Source organism: Sphaerodactylus townsendi, linkage group LG04, assembly GCF_021028975.2.
Source record: "Sphaerodactylus townsendi isolate TG3544 linkage group LG04, MPM_Stown_v2.3, whole genome shotgun sequence".
In the NCBI taxonomy this organism is placed as follows: domain Eukaryota; kingdom Metazoa; phylum Chordata; class Lepidosauria; order Squamata; family Sphaerodactylidae; genus Sphaerodactylus; species Sphaerodactylus townsendi.
Genome location: NC_059428.1, coordinates 5125963 through 5144609, shown reverse-complemented (window position 1 = coordinate 5144609; position 18647 = coordinate 5125963). Strand labels below are relative to the sequence as shown.

The 18647-nt window shown below is 46.3% G+C and overlaps 1 protein-coding gene across 3 annotated transcripts; it reads right to left on the bottom strand.

Moving 5' to 3' along the window:
- Window positions 1–458: 458 nt before the first annotated feature.
- LOC125431934 (oocyte zinc finger protein XlCOF6-like) lies at window positions 459–17947 on the bottom strand. Of its 3 annotated transcripts, none has more exons than XM_048495173.1 (7): window positions 17812–17947; window positions 15101–15562; window positions 10023–10134; window positions 8626–8696; window positions 8309–8435; window positions 1966–3865; window positions 459–1629 (listed from the first exon to the last, which is right to left on the bottom strand). In XM_048495173.1, the coding sequence occupies exons 2-7, from the start codon at window positions 15521–15523 to the stop codon at window positions 1455–1457; spliced, it is 2808 nt and encodes a 935-aa protein (XP_048351130.1). In that variant the 5' UTR covers window positions 15524–15562; window positions 17812–17947; the 3' UTR covers window positions 459–1454. The 3 variants fall into 3 exon arrangements, with proteins under 3 accessions (XP_048351130.1, XP_048351131.1, XP_048351132.1); XM_048495174.1 differs by having other exon boundaries at window positions 10023–10128; XM_048495175.1 differs by lacking the exons at window positions 8309–8435; window positions 8626–8696 and having other exon boundaries at window positions 1966–3868.
- Between the last annotated feature and the right edge of the window lie 700 nt (window positions 17948–18647).

The following is an 18647-nucleotide window of genomic DNA, read 5'->3' as shown; positions in this document are numbered from 1 at the left end:
TAGCCAGTAACAAATAACCTAGAAGACCTAGCCTAGCAGCTAATACAATATAACACTATCCCACCTACACTAAACTAAGCCTAAAAACTATCCCTCCGTCCTTCAGAGGAGTACCTGCTGGAGATCCCTGGCCCAAAAAAGATCCAGCTGCCTCTACAAGGGCCAGGCCCTACCTGGTGGAACAGGCTCCCTAAAGAGACCAGGGCCCCGTGGGACCTACAGAGTTCTGTAAAACGGTGTAAAGGTTTCAATGGTGTTGATGGGAAGGGCAGCCGCCTAACCTTGAGTACATTCCACAGCCCGGGCGATGGGCCAGCTTCATCGGCGGAGACTTTATCTCTGCGCGGGAGATGAGGTCTCCGTTCCCATGGGAAGCCGGGAGGGGGATGGGATGGACAGAGTTATAACCTGTGCTTCTGGCGGGAAGTGTCATTCCTGCCACTGCGTGTACTTGAGCTTTCTAAGATGTCTGAATAAACGGTCTTTTTTCACCAAAGAGCCTTTTATTTCTGCTTCAGCTGTGAGCTTACTGCAGCTGTTCCTGTTCCACCAGAATTTTTTGCCAGCCAGGATAGCCATAAGAATTTAAAACACTACAGCATATACAGGATATAGGACTAGGAAACAGTTCACTCTCTCACCCACCCAGGTCTTATTCATCCTGTGGCAGACACCAATGCCTTCTCTACTGGCCCGCTGCTGCACACACCGCCCACGGATCGACAGTGTGTTCCTTGGCGCTAACACTGCATCTATATTTGGGCCTTCACTGTAGGTGTCAGAAAGGTTCTCAAGAAGGCACTGGATAGTTTCTCATGATGGCCCCCTGATGCCACCTAGGGGGGCCTCAAATGCAGTCGCTGCTGAATCTTCCCATGCAGCCTGCCTGATCCAACCATGACGCTCTCAATGCCGTCTTCCATTGCTGTCCTTGTCGTTCAAAACGCTTGACAACCTCTGTTGTAGCTTGGGGGTGGACGGCCACAATTGACTGCAATTAGGGGGCATCTGCCACCAGACCCTTTCACTGGTATTGAACATGGCGTTCTCCAAGGGTCTCTGCCACTGCTCCCCTCTGTCAATGTTTCTCAGGCTGTCATCTGTTGTGGTTGCCCGCCAGCCAGTCATCTCTTGGAGGTCTCTGTCACTTGCCCCCTGCACAGTTATTACCGCACCGCTGGCCAGGGGGGTATTCCCCTCCACTGTCTGCGACAGGAGGGCTGGTTGACTACTCAATCACAGGTATGGCCACCACCGCAGCAGGCCCACCACGTCCCAAGATGATATACTGAAAATGAAGGTACTGCACGCCCAACTGTTCCGGTCCACCACACACATCCCAGACCAACGCTCCATAAGTTATAAAAGCTGGGTGGGGTGTAAAATACCATTTTAAAAAAACAATTCCTAGGTATAAAAAAGTTTTTTCTGGAGCTCTGCACTAGCAGGCAGCTTCAGGTGCAATTTTGTTTTCTAGCAGATTCAAAAGGTCTCTCCTTTGTGTGAGTTCTTTGATGCCGTTGAAGAGTGCTACGCTGACTGAATTTCTTTCCACAGTCTGAGCATTCAAAAGGTCTCTCCTTTGTGTGAGTTCTTTGATGGCTTTGAAGATGGCTACTCCGACTGAATCTCTTTCCACAGTTAGAGCATTCAAAAGGTTTCTCATTTGTGTGAGTCGTTCGATGGTTTTGAAGATGGCTCCTCTGCCTGAATCTCTTTCCACACTCTGAGCATTCAAAAGGCTTCTCCTTTGTGTGGGTTCTTCGATGCCATTGAAGATTGTTACTATGACTGAATCTCTTTCCACATTCTGAGCATTCGAAAGGTCTCTCCTTTGCATGAATTGCTTGATGCAGTTGAAGATTGGCACTCCGACTGAACCTCTTTCCACACTCTAAGCATTCAAAAGGTCTCTCTTTTGTGTGAGTCATTCGATGGTTTTGAAGATGGCTACTTTGACTGAACCTCTTTCCACACTCTGAACATTCAAAAGGTCTCTCCTTTGTGTGAGTTCTTTGATGGTTATGAAGAGTGCTACTCTGACTAAATCTCTTTCCACACTCAAAGCATTCAAAAGGTCTCTCCTTTGTGTGAGTTCTATGATGGTTTCGAAGAGCGCTACTCTGGCTAAATCTCTTTCCACACTCTGAACATTCAAAAGGTCTCTCCTTTGTGTGAGTTCTCTGATGCTTTTGAAGATTGCTAGTTTGACTGAATCTCTTTCCACACTCTGAGCATTCAAAAGGTCTCTCCTTTGCGTGAATTCTTTGATGACTTTGAAGATGGCTACTTTGAATGAATTTTTTTCCACACTCGGAACATTCAAAACGTCTCTCCTTTGTGTGAGTTCTTTGATGGTTTTCAAGAGTTCTACTCTGACTGAATCTCTTTCCACACTCTGAGCACTGAAAAGGTTTCTCCTTTGTGTGAGTTTTTTGATGCTGTTGAAGATAGCTACTCTGACTGAATCTCTTTCCACATTCTGAGCATTCAAAAGGTCTCTCCTTTGTGTGAGTTCTTTGATGCTTTTGAAGAGTGTCACTCATGTTGAATCTCTTTCCACACTCTGAGCATTCGAAAGGTCTCTCCTTTGTGTGAGTTCTCTCATGGCGTTGAAGATTGCTAGTTTGACTGAATCTCTTTCCACACTCTGAGCATTCAAAAGGTTTCTCCTTTGTGTGAGTTCTTTGATGCCGTTGAAGAGTGCAATTCATACTGAATCTCTTTCCACACTCTGAACATTCAAATGGTCTCTCCCTTGTGTGAATTCTCTGATGGCGTTGAAGATTGCTACTTTGAGTGAATCTCTTTCCACACTCTGAGCATTCAAAAGGTCTCTCCTTTGTGTGAGTTCTCTGATGCAGTTGAAGACTGTTATTCCAACTGAATCTCTTTCCACACTCTGAGCATTCAAAAGGTCTCTCCTTTGTGTGAGTTCTGTGATGCAGTTGAAGATGGCTACTCAGACTGAATCTCTTTCCACACTCTGGGCATTGAAAAGGTCTCTCCTTTGTGTGAGTTCTTTGATGCCGTCGAAGAGTGCCACTCAGACTGAATCTCTTTCCGCACACTGAACATTCAAAACGTCTCTCTTTTGTGTGAGCGATTTGATGGTTTTGAAGAGTGCTACTCTGACCGAATCTCTTTCCGCACTCTGAACATTCAAATGGTCTCTCCTTTGTGTGAGTTCTTTGATGCCATTGAAGAGTGTTACTCTGACTGAATCCCTTCCCACACTCTGACCATTCAAAAGGTTTATCCTTTGGGTGAGTTCTTTGGTGCACCAGGAGCTTTGATCTGCAGCTGAAAAACTTTCCACACCAAAAACATTTATGTGCCGTTATCATACTGTGCTTTGGAAGATGTACAATACACTTTCTTATGCCAGAGAAGGCATTTCCACTCTCTATGCCAATTAACGGATTCTCTCCGGAATGAGTCCCACAATGGTTCTGAGAAAGATCTGATTTTTGTGAGAAGTTCTTGCCACTGTCTGTGCAGCTATAACGGTTCTCTCCTTTATACCTTCTTTGATGGCTAGGCCGTTCTGTTCTGCGAACATAATTCTTTCCAAAATCCAACCATTGATGGGTCTTTTTTCCACTGTGCATTTGCACATGGATTTCATATTGGCCTTGACCAGAAAAGGTCATCCCACATTCTAAGCACTTATGCACTTCCTCTGCTGTTTGGATTAGTTCATTGAAATCCTGCTCTTGGCATGAAATGGGTTTATCCCTGTTTTCAGTCATGTGACTTCCTGTCTGCTTATTAGGTCCACCTCGATTCCTGAAGATTCCTTCCAAATCTTTGTTCTGGACTTTACTTAGCACTGTCCCATCACCCTCATTCCACTGCTCATCCCCTGCTAGGATAAAAAGAGAAATCCTGTTACACACAATACACAATACACAATAGACCTTTATTGGCATAGGGCACACAAGCCCGAACACAGACCGTCACCAAATTTAAAAGAGTTGTACATGCCGTCTATGCGTAATTTTACATACTAAAATCACACTTCATTTATAAAAATATAATATAGATTTAAAAAATTTGACCATTCCATTGTACACGGAATTGTGAACAGATATAGTTCAACTACACTTAAAAGGCAGGATTAAGATATTTCTAGCCATTCGTTATTCACAGCCTATTTACTAAAAAGGTATAACCTTCCCCAGGATCTATAAATGGTATATACTAATTAATGCTATAAATTAATTAAATTTCCATTAAAATACAATAAATAACAATGAGCACCTTGTATACACCTTCTATGATAACCCAGGAGTACCAGAGGTATAGAGTATTTCACATTTAAATATAATTTTATACTTGCGTATTTTACATACCTCTTAAGGACATGACTTGCAGCAAATAATTGGCTATTCTCCCAAGTGTAAGAGGATCATTACTGTTTAACAATTTTGGGATTGATATTTTGGAAGGCACATTTCCCATTACTGGTAGTAATAAAGCTTCCCTCTGTGGGTTATATTTTGGGCAATAACATAAAATGTGGTCCAATGTTTCCACCATGGTGGGACAGAAGGGGCATACTCTATGTAATAGAGGGCGCTTCTCAATCTGGCCTTGCAAAAGGGCAGGGGAAAAAACATTACATCTGGCTCGAGTCAATACCCAGCGTTGTTTGGAATCTGGGATTTGTGATAAATATTTGGCCATTGTGCCAGCATCAGGGTTTATACCAAAGTACAATGGGGAGCATGTTGTTGTTGCATGATTGATTAGATGTTGATACTCCTGATCATATAGTCTAACTTTAATTAGGCTATATATTTGTTGGGGGTCCTTCAATACCAATTCCTCTAATGAGAAACCCAATGCATTGAGTTTACCGTTTATTATATTCCACCACTCTAAGCTTTGGACCTCAACTAAGGCCCTATGCAATAGGCTTCCATGGTGTAGCTGAGAGCATATCTTTATCCAAAACTTAAAAGTAAGTAGCCAGGCCCTGTTACAATCCACACATGGATGTCTGATCTTCCCTAGACATCCCCTCTACACAAACATGTTTCACTATATTATTAAACACTTTAAAAGGGTACCCAAGCCCGCTGCATCAGAAAAGACTGGTATGAAATGAGTTTGATAGGATTAAACGGCTGATTTCTGACTGAAGGCCTTTCCACACTTCAGGCAGTCATACTACTTCTCTCCTAAGGGAATTTGCCTCTCAGAAATAAGAGTGATATTCTTTCTGAAGGTCTTCCCAAAAGCCAGATTCTCGTTTTTGTTTTTGTTCTCCCTGGAGCAGATTCTCTGGTTAGCACAAAGACAATAATTTGTTCTCATTTTGGTTGATCTTACTTCTTGGACTAGTCTTTTGCAGAAGCATCCTCTGTGGGACAGAATGGGCTTATCAGCTGTCTTGTCCGCATGGCTTGCCTCCTGCATTGATGGTCTGTCTCTGTCCTCAACCTTTCCTTCAGAAACACTATCCTTGTCTTTTTCCACAGAGCACATGGGCAAGAAGCCAAACCATACACCAGGCACTGATCATTAATGAGTGACCATTTTGTTTATCAGATATTCCACCTCATCCCCACCCCCCCAAGTGTTTTCCAAAGTTTGGCAACTGAGAAATTAGGATGTGGGGTGTTGTGTGGTTTCTGGGCTGCAGAGGCGTTCCTCCCATTGGGCAAAGTGGGCAGCTGCCCAAGGTGCCACCTTGTGGTGGGCGACAAAATTGCAGGCTCGTTTGTGGGGGATTTTATATTTTCAGTGTTTTTTCCATTTTTGGCCTGCAGGGGGGTACAGATTTTAGGCTAGCAGCACCAAAATTTCAGGGATTTTTTGGGAGACTCTCCTGATGATATCACCCAGGTTTGGTGATGTTTGGTTTTGGGAGTCCAAAGTTATGGACTCCCAAAGGGAGTGCCCCCATCCCCCATTGTTTCCAATGGGAGCTAATTGGAGATGGGGGCTACACCTTTGAGGGTCCATAACTTTGGACCCCCTGAACCAAACTTCACCAAACCTGGGTGGTATCATCAGTAGGGTCTCATGAAGATACTCTGAAATTTTGGTGCTGCTATCTTAATAATTGCACCCCTGACAACAGGCACCCCCTAAATTTCCCCAAATTCTCTTTTAAAATCCACTCCCTTCCTGCCAATGCTTGTTTTCTTTCTTTCTTTTATTCTCTCAATGCCTAATAAAGGTTGTTGTTGTCATTATTATTATTAAATCTACCCCCTTCAGCATGGATTTAAAGGGAGAATCTGAGGTCCCCAGTTTTAACATTGAAAGGGATGCTGTTTCAGGGTGGGGGAGAATCCACCCCAAAACAGTATCACTTTCAATGTTGTTTAAACTGGGGACCCCAGATTCTCCCTTTAAGGTGGATTTAAAAGGAGAATCTGGGCTCCCTAGTTTAAACACCATTGAAAATGATGCTGTTTGGGGGTGGATTCCAGCATCACTTGTTTAAACGAGGGAGCCCAGATTCTCCTTTTAAATCCAACTTAAAGGAAGAATCTGGGGTCCCCAGTTTAAACAACATTGAAAATGATGCTGTTTCCCCCAATTTGGGGGGGGGAATGGATACAACACCATAAAATGTTTTCATAGCAGTAAAAAACATTGTTGTTCTTGTTGTAATAAAACATTTTTAAAGCATTTTGAAAATGTTTTCCAAAAATTATTTCTGCTGTGTGGCATGGCCTATTGCTGTGTTCAGATTTGTGAGTTGGGGGATGTTCTATAATATGATGGTAACTTTGAAACGACCTGGTGGAAAAAATCATTGTTTGGTCATGGTGGGAGAAGGTGGCCGTCTTGGGAGGGTGGGGGGGGGATCAAACTCAGGTTTTGCCCAGGGCTCCAGTTTGCCTAGATACGCCTCTGCTGGGCTTTATAGCTGTGTTCTGGTAGCATTTTCTCATGTTTCACCTGCATCTATGGCTGGCATCTTCAGAGGATCATGAAGATGCCAGCCACAGATGTTTCATGAAGATGCCAGCCACAGATGAAGGCGAAATATCAGGGGAAAACGCTACCAGAAACAGCTATGTGGCCTCTTCCGAAGTCTTCCAGAGGGCCTCTCAGTTCTAGGTTGGCCTCAGGCCGGAAAACCTCTCTGAAGTTTGGGTGACTCAGCTGACATGGACAAACTAAGTAGCTTGAGTGGCTGTAGTTACCCATGCTGAATCTCGCTTATGCTGTCATCCTGCAAAGTTGAGACTTCCACAAGGGAGTAAATAGTGGGACAGGTCTCAACGCAACATGTGGAGAAATGGCTCCTTCCCCCCATTTTAAATTTTTTTTCCTCCCCTCCTCCCATCAGGTATCATAGGCCCCTTCCGCACAGGCAAAATAATGCGTTTTCAAACTACTTTCACAACTGTTTGCAAGTGGATTTTGCTATTCCGCACTGCTTCAAAGAGCACTGAAAGCAGTTTGAAAGTGCATTACTCTGCATGTGCGGAATGAGCTATAGATTTGGAGGACTTTAGAGATTCCAGATGAACCATCAGGAAATGCTAGGGGGAAGAGATATCTTGACCCAGCCTGACCAGGTCAAAGGAGGGTGGGGTCTGGGATCTGATAAATTGCTGGGAGTGAAGGGGCGAGGTCTCTTCTTTCTTTCCTTCTGCTGTGGAGCAGACCTGTGGCTTGGGAAGGGCGCAGCCATTTTTGGACCATGTGCTCAGTCAGGTAACGTGAACTGTTTGAGAATTGCAAACTTCTAACTTTATATGCCTTATGTTCAACAACTTCTAGCTAGGGTACGTTAAGAGATATGGGCAGGGGATTGGCGTTTATATCTTCTTTTGTTTGGAAACCCTTGCACCATCTGGTGCTGTGCTAAAACATACTGGTAATTGTTTTCTTTTTAATCAATACTTTTTAAACCTTAGATGTGGAGGACAGTTCTCTGTGCCATGTATGCCCCACTGTCCTGGATGCGCTATCTAAATAGGAGATAAAGGAAGGCTAAGCAACTTTTCCTCCAGGACCTCCAATCTACCCTGTGGAACCCAGGAGAGGGGAAACTGAGGCAGAGGCCTCGCAGTTGGAAAGGAAGTTGGGAAATCCTGATCTTCCCCAGCGGGCAGTCCTCAAATGATCAGGTGGTGGCAGCAGATTACCCAGAGAGAAAGCTAGCCCTCCCCAGGAAAAGTTGGCAACTTCTGGGAGAGTGCAGAGGGCGAAATAGGGCCTGCCAGCCAAAAGCAAGCCTGTTTCGCCACACAACATATTACTGTTCAAAATTTTGATTCGTGCATAATCCCAAAAGCAGAAATGTGTGAGTCTGGCACCTGTGGTAGTTCCTTACCCAGAGAAGCCACGCTCCCATAATTCTCCAGCATGACGTCCTCATAAAGAGCTCTTTGGTCTGGATCTAGCAGTGCCCACTCTGCCTCTGTGAAAGACACGGCCACGGCCTCAAAAGAAACTGGAGACTGAAAGAAAAGGCAAATTCACGCCAGGACAAAATAATGTGCTGGAAGAGGATATTTTGGGAGGTTTTAAGGGTGTAAAAGGAGTGGCATTCAGAGCCTTTTGCCTGGGCCCCTCAGCACCAACTGCAGGAGAAAAGACCCCCTGAGAAAGGAGACGGGATCCCGGTTGTCCTTTGTTCATCTGTCGTACCTGGACTGGTGGTGCAGCCGCTGTTCTCACACCTCTACAACCGGAATACATCAACACAGCTTCATCACTGCCTGCGAGTGAGAGAAAAGGCAAGAAAGGGTATTAGCCTCCACTTCCAGTTCTATTGGCTTTTGTGAATCGTGCTTTCTGCACCCCAGTTCCCAGGGCTGTGAAACCTTGCCCTATGTATACTTAGCAAACAGCCTTTCTGGTACAGTGGAACCTCGGTTTTCATTGCCTTCGGTTTTCATTGGTTTCGGTTTTCATTGATTTTTTCAGTGGAAAATTTGCCTCGGTTTTCATCGATTTGCAGTAAGGTGCAGGGGTTTGTGGAGAAAAATCACCCCGACAAAGCTGTTGCAGGCCGTGTCTGCAACTTGTTTAATGACAATGTCTGGCCCCATTTCAGACAAATCTTAAAGAGGCATCAGAAACAGACATCTTTGGACAGTTTTCTGGAGCGACATTGGTCCACTGGCTCTGAAGCTGGTCCTAGTGTTTATTGTTTGTAACTGTTTTCAGCATTAAACACTACATCTATTCACCAAAAAATGTGTTTTTGGTATGTTTTTTGGAGTGCCTAGAACAGATTAATTGGATTTACATTGATTCCTATGGAAAAGTTTGCCTTGGTTTTCATCAGCTTCGGTTTTCATCGATTCTTTTCGGACAGATTACCAATGAAAACCGAGGTTCCACTGTAAGTAGTGGGAGAGGCAGAAGAGAAACACAAGATACCCATGTGCCTTGGGGGACAATAGATGCCACTGACACTGGGTGGGCCTTTGAATCACTGCTGGTGGAAGAAAAACAGGAAAACTATCTGGAAAGTCACTATCACACCAGTTTAAAAAAACCCAGACTTGAATTAAGTACATGGAGAAACGGAGGGTCATCTCAATGAGTGTCCATCGCATCTGCTGATCTACTGATGTCACATCTGGGTTTTTGGCCACAGGCAACATCAACATGGCATCACACCCACCTCAAGCCCTGCCTGCCCCCAGTCTAGCATCCCTCATCCAGGGCTCTGTTTCCTATAGTGCCTAGCCAAGTGGCCCAATAAGCATGAGCACAAAACACATTTGCCCACTCTTCTTAGAACACGCAGACTTTGTTGATTCACAAGACTGAGGAACTCGGCTGAGATTTGTCTACTTTTTGTTTTGAGTTACCTTGAGTCTCTCTACTGGAGAAAGGAGGGATGTGAATATTGTAATCAATGGGAGGAGCTGTCTCCATGAATTTTCTAATCCAGTTCTATGGGAAACACAACTATTCAACACTGAGCACCATAATTTGGATGAAAACGCATTTCATTTTTTCCTTGACCAGAATTCTCTACTCATCGAATTAACTGGGTGCCCCAATGCCATCTAGTCAAAATGAGTCCTTACCATGAGAGAGGGCATCTTGGGCACATTCCTGGCCCTGGCCCAGCTGCCCTTCCTCCAACGGAGGTCTTTCCAGCTTAACTTCCATCTTCATGGACAGACCCAACATCTGAAACTGCAGAAACGGCAAAAAGTAAGACAACAAGTAGAAGGAGAAGAGTTTTGATTTATACCCTGCTTTCCTCATCCATAAAGAATGTCAAAGTGGCTTACAAACTCCTTCCCTTCTTCTCCGCACAAAAGACACCTTGTGAGGTGGGTGGGGCTCAGAGAATTTGGAGAGAACTGTGACTAACCAAAGGACACCCAGAAGACTTCATGAGAAGGAGCAGGCAAACAGTTTGGTTCTCCAAACTGGAGTAATAAGAACATAAGAACAAGCCTGCTGGATCAGATCAGAGTCCATCTAGTTCAGCACTCTGCTACTCGCAGTGGCCCACCAGGTGCCTTTGGGAGCTCACCTGCAGGAGGTGAAAGCAATGGCCTTCTGCTGCTTCTGCTCCTGAGCACCTGGTCTGCTAAGGCATTTGCAATCTCAGATCAAGGAGGATCAAGATTGGTAGCCATAGATCGACTTCTCCTCCATAAATCTGTCCAAGCCCCTTTTAAAGCTATCCAGGTTAGTGGCCATCACCACTTCCTATGGCAGCATATTCCAAACACCAATCACACGTTGCGTGAAAAATGTTTCCTTTTATTAGTCCTAATTCTTCTCCCCAGCATTTTCAATGGATGCCCCCTGGTTCTAGTATTGTGAGAAACAGAGAAAAAATGATCTCTGTCAACATTTTCTACCCCATGCATAATTTTATAGACTTCAATCATATCCCCCCTCAGACGTCTTCTCTCCTAACTAAAGAGTCCCAAACGCTGCAGCCTCTCCTCATAAGGAAGGTGCTCCAGTACTTCAATCATCCTCGTTGCCCTTCTCTGCACTTTTTCTATCTCTTCGATATCCTTTGCGAGGATGTGGCAGCGGAGAACTAGTTCCTGATACTCCAAGTGCAGTGCCGCGACTTTATATAGGGACTTGACAATCCTTGCAGTTTTATTATCAATTCCTTTCCTAATTATTCCCAGCATAGAGTTTGCCTTTTTCACAGCTGCCATGCATTGAGTTGACATTCCCATGGAACTATCCAACTAAGAGGCGTAATTCCCTTTCCTGGTCTGTAGGCTAGTAGGCACTGACCCTTGTAGCGTGTATGTGAAGTTTGGATTTTTTGCCCCTATGTGCATCACTTTACATTTTGCTACATTGAACTGCATTTGCCATTTCTTAGCCCACTCACCTAATTTATAAAGTCTGCTTGGAACTCTTCGCAATCCTTTGCGGTTCTCACCACCCTACATAATTTGGTATCATCTGCAAACTTGGCCACCCCACTACCCACCCCTACTTCCAGCTCATTTATGAATAGGTTAAAGAGCACTGGTCCCAAAACGGATCCTTGGGGGACACCACTCCCTACATCTTTTCATTGTGAGGACTTCCCATTTATACCCACCCTTTGTTTCCTGTTCCTCAACCAGTTTTTAATCCATAGGAGGACTTCCCCTCTTATTCCTTTATTGCTGAGTTTTCTCAATAGTCTCTGGTGAGGAACTTTTGTCAAAAGCCTTTTGGAAGTCCAAGTAGACAATGTCCACTGGTTCCCCCTTCTCCACATGCATGTTTACACCCTCAAAGAACTCTAGTAAGTTTGTAAGACAGGACTTGCCTCTGCAAAAGCCTTGCTGACTCTTCCTCAGGAGGTCTTGCTTTTCTACATGTTTTATAATTTTATCTTTAATGATAGATTCTTCTAATTTACCAGGAACAGATGTCAAACTGACTGGCCTGTAATTTCCCGGGTCCCCCCTAGATCCTTTCTTAAAGATTGGTGTGACATTGGCCATCTTCCAGTCTTCAGGGATGGAGGCTGATTTCAGGGATAAGTTGCATATTAAAATGAGAAGATCAGCAATTTCATGCTTGAGCTCTTTAAGAACTCTTGGGTGAATGCAATTTGGGCCAGGGGATTTGGTAGCATTTAGTTTATCAATGGCTGCCAGAACTTCTTCCTTGTCTACCACTATCTTCGCTAGTTCCTCGGATTCACCTCCTAAGAGAAAAACTTGGTTCAGATTTAAAGAATTTTCCTCACCTACTCTTGGTTGAAGACAGATGCAAAGAATTCATTCAGCTTCTCTGCAATCTCCCTGTCATCTTTTAGCACACCTTTTGTTCCTTCATCATCTAACGGGCCTACCGCTTCCCAAGCTGGCTTCCTGCTTTTGATGTACTTGAAGAACTGTTTGTTGCTGGTCTTGATGTTTGCAGTCATACATTCCTCATAATCCTTTTTTGCGTCCCTTCTCTTTTGCAACCATTTGTGTTCCCCCTGGTTTTCTTCATCAGTCAAGCTGGACTTCCATTTTCTAAAAGACATCTTCTTTTTTCTGATAATTTCCTCAACCTCCCTTGTTAACCATGGTGGCTTTCTTTTGGACTGGGCGCTGTCTTTCCTAACCTGCGGAACACATTCCAGCTGAGCTTTTATGACTGTGTTTTTAAATAACCTCTAAGCATCTTGGACAGTTTTGACTCTCTTCCTTTTCCCTTTCAGCTTCCTACACACTATCCCCCTCATCTTTGAGAAATTTCCCTTTCTGAAGGCAAATGTAACTACATTAGTAGTTGTCACTTGTTCGCATGCAGAGATACTGAATCTGACAGCATTGTGGTCGCTGTTCCCTATCAGCTCAACAACACTGACTTCCCGCATCAGATCCTGGGTCCCACATAGAATTCAATCTAGGATCACCTCTCCCCTGGTTGGTTCCACAACCATCTGCTCTAAGCCACAGTCATTTAGCATATCCAGGAATGCTCTCTCCTTACTATGACCTGAACATGCATTTTTCCAGTTTATGTGGGGATAGTTAAAATTGTCCATTACCACTACATTTTTGCTTTTGTTGGCCTAATTTTTTTTTCCATCTCAGAATCTTCTTGTGCGCTTTGGTCAGGGGGACGATAATATATTCCTAATATTAAACTGTCCTTCACACCTGGTATTGATATCCACAGTGCTTCTGTAGGGGAATCAGCTCCCTCTGCATTGTCTATTTTATGTGACACTATGCTGTCTTTGACGTAGAGGGCAACCCCACCCCCAATACGCCCTGTCCTATCCTTCCTATCCTTCCTATCCCCCGTCCTATCCACCCCCAATACGCCCTGTCCTATCCCAGTAGACCTTCCTGTAGAGCCTGTAACTTGGCATAGCAGCATCCCACTGGTTCTCCTCATTCCACCATGTCTCTGTGATGCCCACTGTATCCTCCTTCAAAACGCTGTATTCCAGCTCCCCCATTTTAGGTCGAAGGCTTCTACTATTAACATAAAGACACCTATGTCTCTGTTCCTAACCTGGGATTTATGTGATTTGCCCTCTAGCCTTTTGTAGACACTATCACTTATCACATTGCTATGCTCCTTGCTTGTATGTGGTTGATTTAGAAAAATCTCCCTCTCTGTCTGCATCCCCATGGATACTGTATTCCAAACCGAAGTCACCTCAGCTCCTGTCGGCTTCCCCCAGGGATCAGTTTAAAAGCTGTTCTGCCACTTTTTTAATATTGAGCGCCAGCAGCCTGGTTCCTCTTTCCCTTTTGGCCTGCCTTGTCCCAAAAGGTTCCCCAGTTCCTGACAAATCGGAAACCCTCTGCCTTACACCACCTTCTCATCCACGCATTGAGACCATGTATCTCTGCTTGCCTAGCTCGCCCTGTGTGTAGAACAGGTAGCATTTCTGAGATTGCCACCTTGGAGGTCCTGGACTTTAACCTGTTACCTAGCAGCCTAAATTTAGCTTCCAGGACCTCTCGGCTACATTTCCCAATGTCACTGGTGCCAATGTGGACCACAACTGCTGATTCCAACCCAGCACTGTCTAACAGCCTATCTAGACGAAATGTGACATCCGCAACCTTCGCACCAGGCAGGCAAGTCACCATGCGGTCATCACGCCTCTCGCAAACCCAACTCTCTATATTTCTAATGATCAAATTGCCTACTACAAGGAGCCCCTCACCTTCCTAAGGGGTATCCTTAGTGCGAGAGGATATCTGATCACCAGCGAAGGAAGGAGTCCCATCTAAGGGAGCATCTTCCACCACCCCAGACTGGCACCCTCCGTCCCCCAGACTCTCATGCTCCATGACATCTGAAGAGATGTCACCTTGGGAGTGGGACCCGGCTGTTAGGTTCCTGAAAGCCTCGTCTGTCACCCTCTCTGCCTCTCTCAGCTTCTCCAGGTCTGCCACCTTGGCTTCAAGAGAACACACACATTTCCTGAGTGCCAGGAGCTCATTGCAGCGAGAGCACACCCACAACTTCTGTCCTAGTGGCAGATAGTCGTACATGTGAAACTCAGTGCAAAACACTGGAAAGCCCCTCCTCCCCCGCTGGCTTCCTGCCTTCATATCTAATTCTGTTTAGATATTCAAATATTGACATTTAATGTGTGCCTCCCCCTTAAGCTTTCTATACCTTTCTGACCTAGTCCTCTTCTCCACTGCTACTCTGCTGGTTCCAGAGACTGACTGAGCAACACAGCTAATAGGAAGCCCCACCTCTCAGCAGCCCCAGGACAAAGAGAAAAAAGAGAAAACCCCTGTTACCCCCTGTTAAAAATACACTATTTAAAAGATGTGGCTTTGAGAAAAGCCCTCCAAAAAGAAAACCAGAGCTCGCTCAGCCCTTTCTGACCCAGTCCTCTTCTCCACTCATGGGTAGAAGTGTAGAATTAAACCCAGTTCTCCAGAGTAGAATCCACCGCTCTCAACCACCATGACAAGGCACAGATCCTGCCCCGCTCCCAGAAACTGCATCTTCCTTTAAATAGACCCGGTAGGGTTTTCTTTCAACACTGTTGAACTATCTGGAGGAATAAGAAATTCCCCAGGAAAAGGGGTTGCTGATGCCCCTTCTTAAATCTGCCATTCAGAGGATTAGAACTTGGACAAGTAGGGAAGCCTTACGAGGTGAATTACTGTAGCTTGAACTGGACATGCCTGGAAAGACAAGCCCTTACCTGTTCTGCCTGCCTCTTCTCCTCTGCCTGACTCAGGAGGAACCCTTCGGCCAGGGCCACAGCTTGGGAACTCGTCTCCGGCCCACATCCTCTCACCCAGCGCTGCATTTCCTGGGGCAGGACGGTCAGGAACTGCTCCAGGATCACCAGGTCCAGCATCTGCTTCTTGGAATGCCTCTCTGGCTTCAGCCAGTGCTTGCAAAGCCCATGGAGCTGGCTGCAAACCTCTCGGGGCCCATCAGCATCACGGTAGCAGAACTGCCGGAAGCGTCGGCAAAGTACTTCTGAGTTCACGGTCTCCTGATCCCAGGCCTCTGGAATGGCTCTCTCCCAGAATTCAACACCAGTGCTAGCTTGGAGGAGATGGGGGTCCTTCCTTGCTCTCTTGCCAAGTCCAGGTCCTCCTAGGTCCTGCTCTTCCATCTTTTCTTCTATTGGGTCGCCTCTGACTGTGAAAAGGTTCTGACAATGAAAACAATAATGCATTTCTAAAGGACATATCCTTATCACTTCTGTGCAAGGTCATTCTAAATTGACCATCAATTCACAGATCACATTCACAGCCAAAGTGTGCCCTGTAAAAATCAGGCATCCACTGTTCTGTGGCACTGCCACGGCACAAAAGCATGGTTCCGAAGCATGGATCGTCATAGGTTTTGCACTGGGACAGCCCAAACGTACCATCAAACCAAATATTACGCCAATACCCAGAGACAGCAGCCAAAAAAATAATGACTCTGTGGCTTGTTGGCACCCCCACAATGCACCAACAGGTCTAAATAATGTATCTTCCCTTTTTTTAGTGGATCGTTCCAGATTTACTATCAAATTATGTTTCATGTCTGCAGCTACAGATTAAGGACTAAAACTGGACTATCTGGCCCAAGGTAATTGGTGTTTGGAACATGCTGCCAAAGGAGGTGGTGATGGCCACTAACCTGGATAGCTTTAAAAGGGGCTTGGACAGATTGATGGAGGAGAAGTCGATCTATGGCTACCAATCTTGATCCTCCTTGATCTGAGATTGCAAAGGCCTTAGCAGACCAGGTGCTCAGGAGCAGCAGCAGCAGAAGGCCATTGCTTTCGCCTCCTGCACGTGAGCTCCCAAAGGCACCTGGTGGGCCACTGCGAGTAGCAGAGTGCTGGACTAGATGGACTCTGGTCTGATCCAGCAGGCTTGTCCTTATGTTCTTAAGGTGCCAAGGGGAGATTGCAGCCCAGAATGTGACAACTATCAATGTTTCTCTGCATCATGGAAAACTCCCCGCCCATAGAGCGCTAGTACTGCAAAGAAAAAGACTGTGCCCGTTGTCTTTGCTTGTAGGAATCCTGGACATGCCTGATGGGGGCCTTCCCTCTGTTCTTCCATTCCGCACCCAGCACTGGGGCATGCACTGTTCTTCCATTCCGCACCCAGCTGACCCTGAAGAGATCCTGCAACAGTGGTGCATTTTCCCCAGGAGCCTGGGGGGACCCTACCCCCACTTGGTACACATGCAGCATAGTAGAAAAGCAGCCCACAACGCAGCCAGTAATTTAATAGGGGAATGAGAGGGGGATTGCAAGGGAGGGGCTCCCCCTCATTCATTTCCTCAAAAGCAAAGGATGCAGCTGCATTTTTTTATATTCTACTGTCTTATATGCCTTATAAATGATGTTGTTGTTCTTGTTGTATTCTACAGTGGATGCAAGAAAAGGCCAGCTGGGGCCAGGCTGCCAAGAAGCAGAACAGGTAGAAGGGGGGCTCCCCCCAAATCTGTAGCCCCTCCGCAGCCATTCACCCATGAGCCCCCTCCCCAGTCTCAAGCGGCTACAAAATCCATTTCTTGTGGGTATGAATTCTTGGCTGCTCTTCTTTTTTTAGGGGCTTCTGTGTTTAGCACAAAGTGGCGCCTTCTAGTCCAGGGACGGGTGAACAAGGGAAGGGGGAAAGGAAGCTCTTATCCCCATTCACTGCTCCCCCCTTCCTTTCTCCAAGCTTTGGGGCCTGCCTAGCAGATCCTGGCCCTACATTTCACCCCAACCTCAAGCCCTCAGTGTGAGGATTTTGGCCCCAGAGGTATCGTTTCCCACCCCTAGAGAACCCCCTTGGGATCCCTTGGAGCTCTTTGCTCAGGGATCTCCCCCCCACCCTCGTTTCCAATAAAGACTCAGCCCCTCCTTGAATGAGCTTCAATTGCACAGGCCTTGCATGCCCCAGAGAACAGACAGAGGCTGGGGGTCCGCTTGCTCACCCCCCCCTGCCTGTGTTGGGGGGCACAGACTCCCCCTGCCCACACAGATTCTGCTTCTGCAATCAGCCTCTCGTCCCTCACAGCAGCCGCCAGGGGGTCTGTCCCTAAGCAACCCCCCTCCCCAACCCAGCCCCCTCTTTCCACCCACCCCCCACCCCGCCAAGAGGAGTCGTCCAGACCCTCCGCTGCTCCCCCCCTCGCCAGGACTCCACAATGCAGGGAAGGGGCTACATGTCACACACACACACACACACACACACACACACACACACACACACACACACACACACACACCAAGCCTTGTGCAAAAGGGGGGGGGGAGGCGCCAGACGGAGCAGCCCCCTCTCCAAGCTATGAAGTGGGGCGGCTCTCTTGGCTGCGGGCCTCTGCTCCCCCTTCCCCCCACCCCACATTCCCCTGCAGCCCTGCAACTCCGCCCCCCCACCCAGCCAGCCCCCAAACTCCCCCTTGGCTCACTCCGGGAAGGGGCTGCCGATGGGGCCAGGAAGGACGGAAGGAAGGAAGGAAGGAAGGAAGTGGCCTCCCCGCCCCCTTCCCCTAGAGGCCGTTCTAGGAGTTCATTTCTTTGGTGCGGAGACAACCCACATGTCCTCCAAAGGCGCCCCCCCCCCTTTGCAAACGGGGCTTGGGGGAGGAGCAACTGAGAGGCAGGGAGGGGGTGGCCGGAGGAGGCCAGGAGCATGCGGGGGGGGGGCGGGCGGGAAGATCTTTGTTATTAGCTGCTGAGGGCCCGCTCTGGGGGGGATAGGAAATATTACAATAACAACTGGTGCAACGTTATGAAATACCAACAAAAGAAACGCGTTGCAACCACCGCCTTTCAGTGCTCAGTACAGTGTATTGAACAATAAAGTGCATGTGTATATTTAACACTAGAAAGCCAGATGGGGAGGTTGATGAATGTGAAAAATTTCCACCAATAAATATTTACCCCGACTATGGCTGCTAAGATGTATAAGTAATCTGACGAAGATAGTTCGAAAACGGTTAAAAAATAGCGCAGTCCGTTTATTATACACGGCGTTTACTTTAGTCTTGGAATCTTCAGAGACCAGACCATGAGATAACTGTATCGGCATAGGAAGTATTGTTATATACGGAGCTTACTTGAGTTTTGGAATCTCCAGAGACTGAAACAGGAGACAATTATCAACATAGGAAAGTGAAACTGAATCAACAAAGAACTGCACACAACGCATTGAAAGGGATACTTTATTGCGACAGTTGTAGCAGATAGCTACGGTTCTCAATATTAGAATATAGAGAAAATAATGTTGTAATTGTTGTAATTG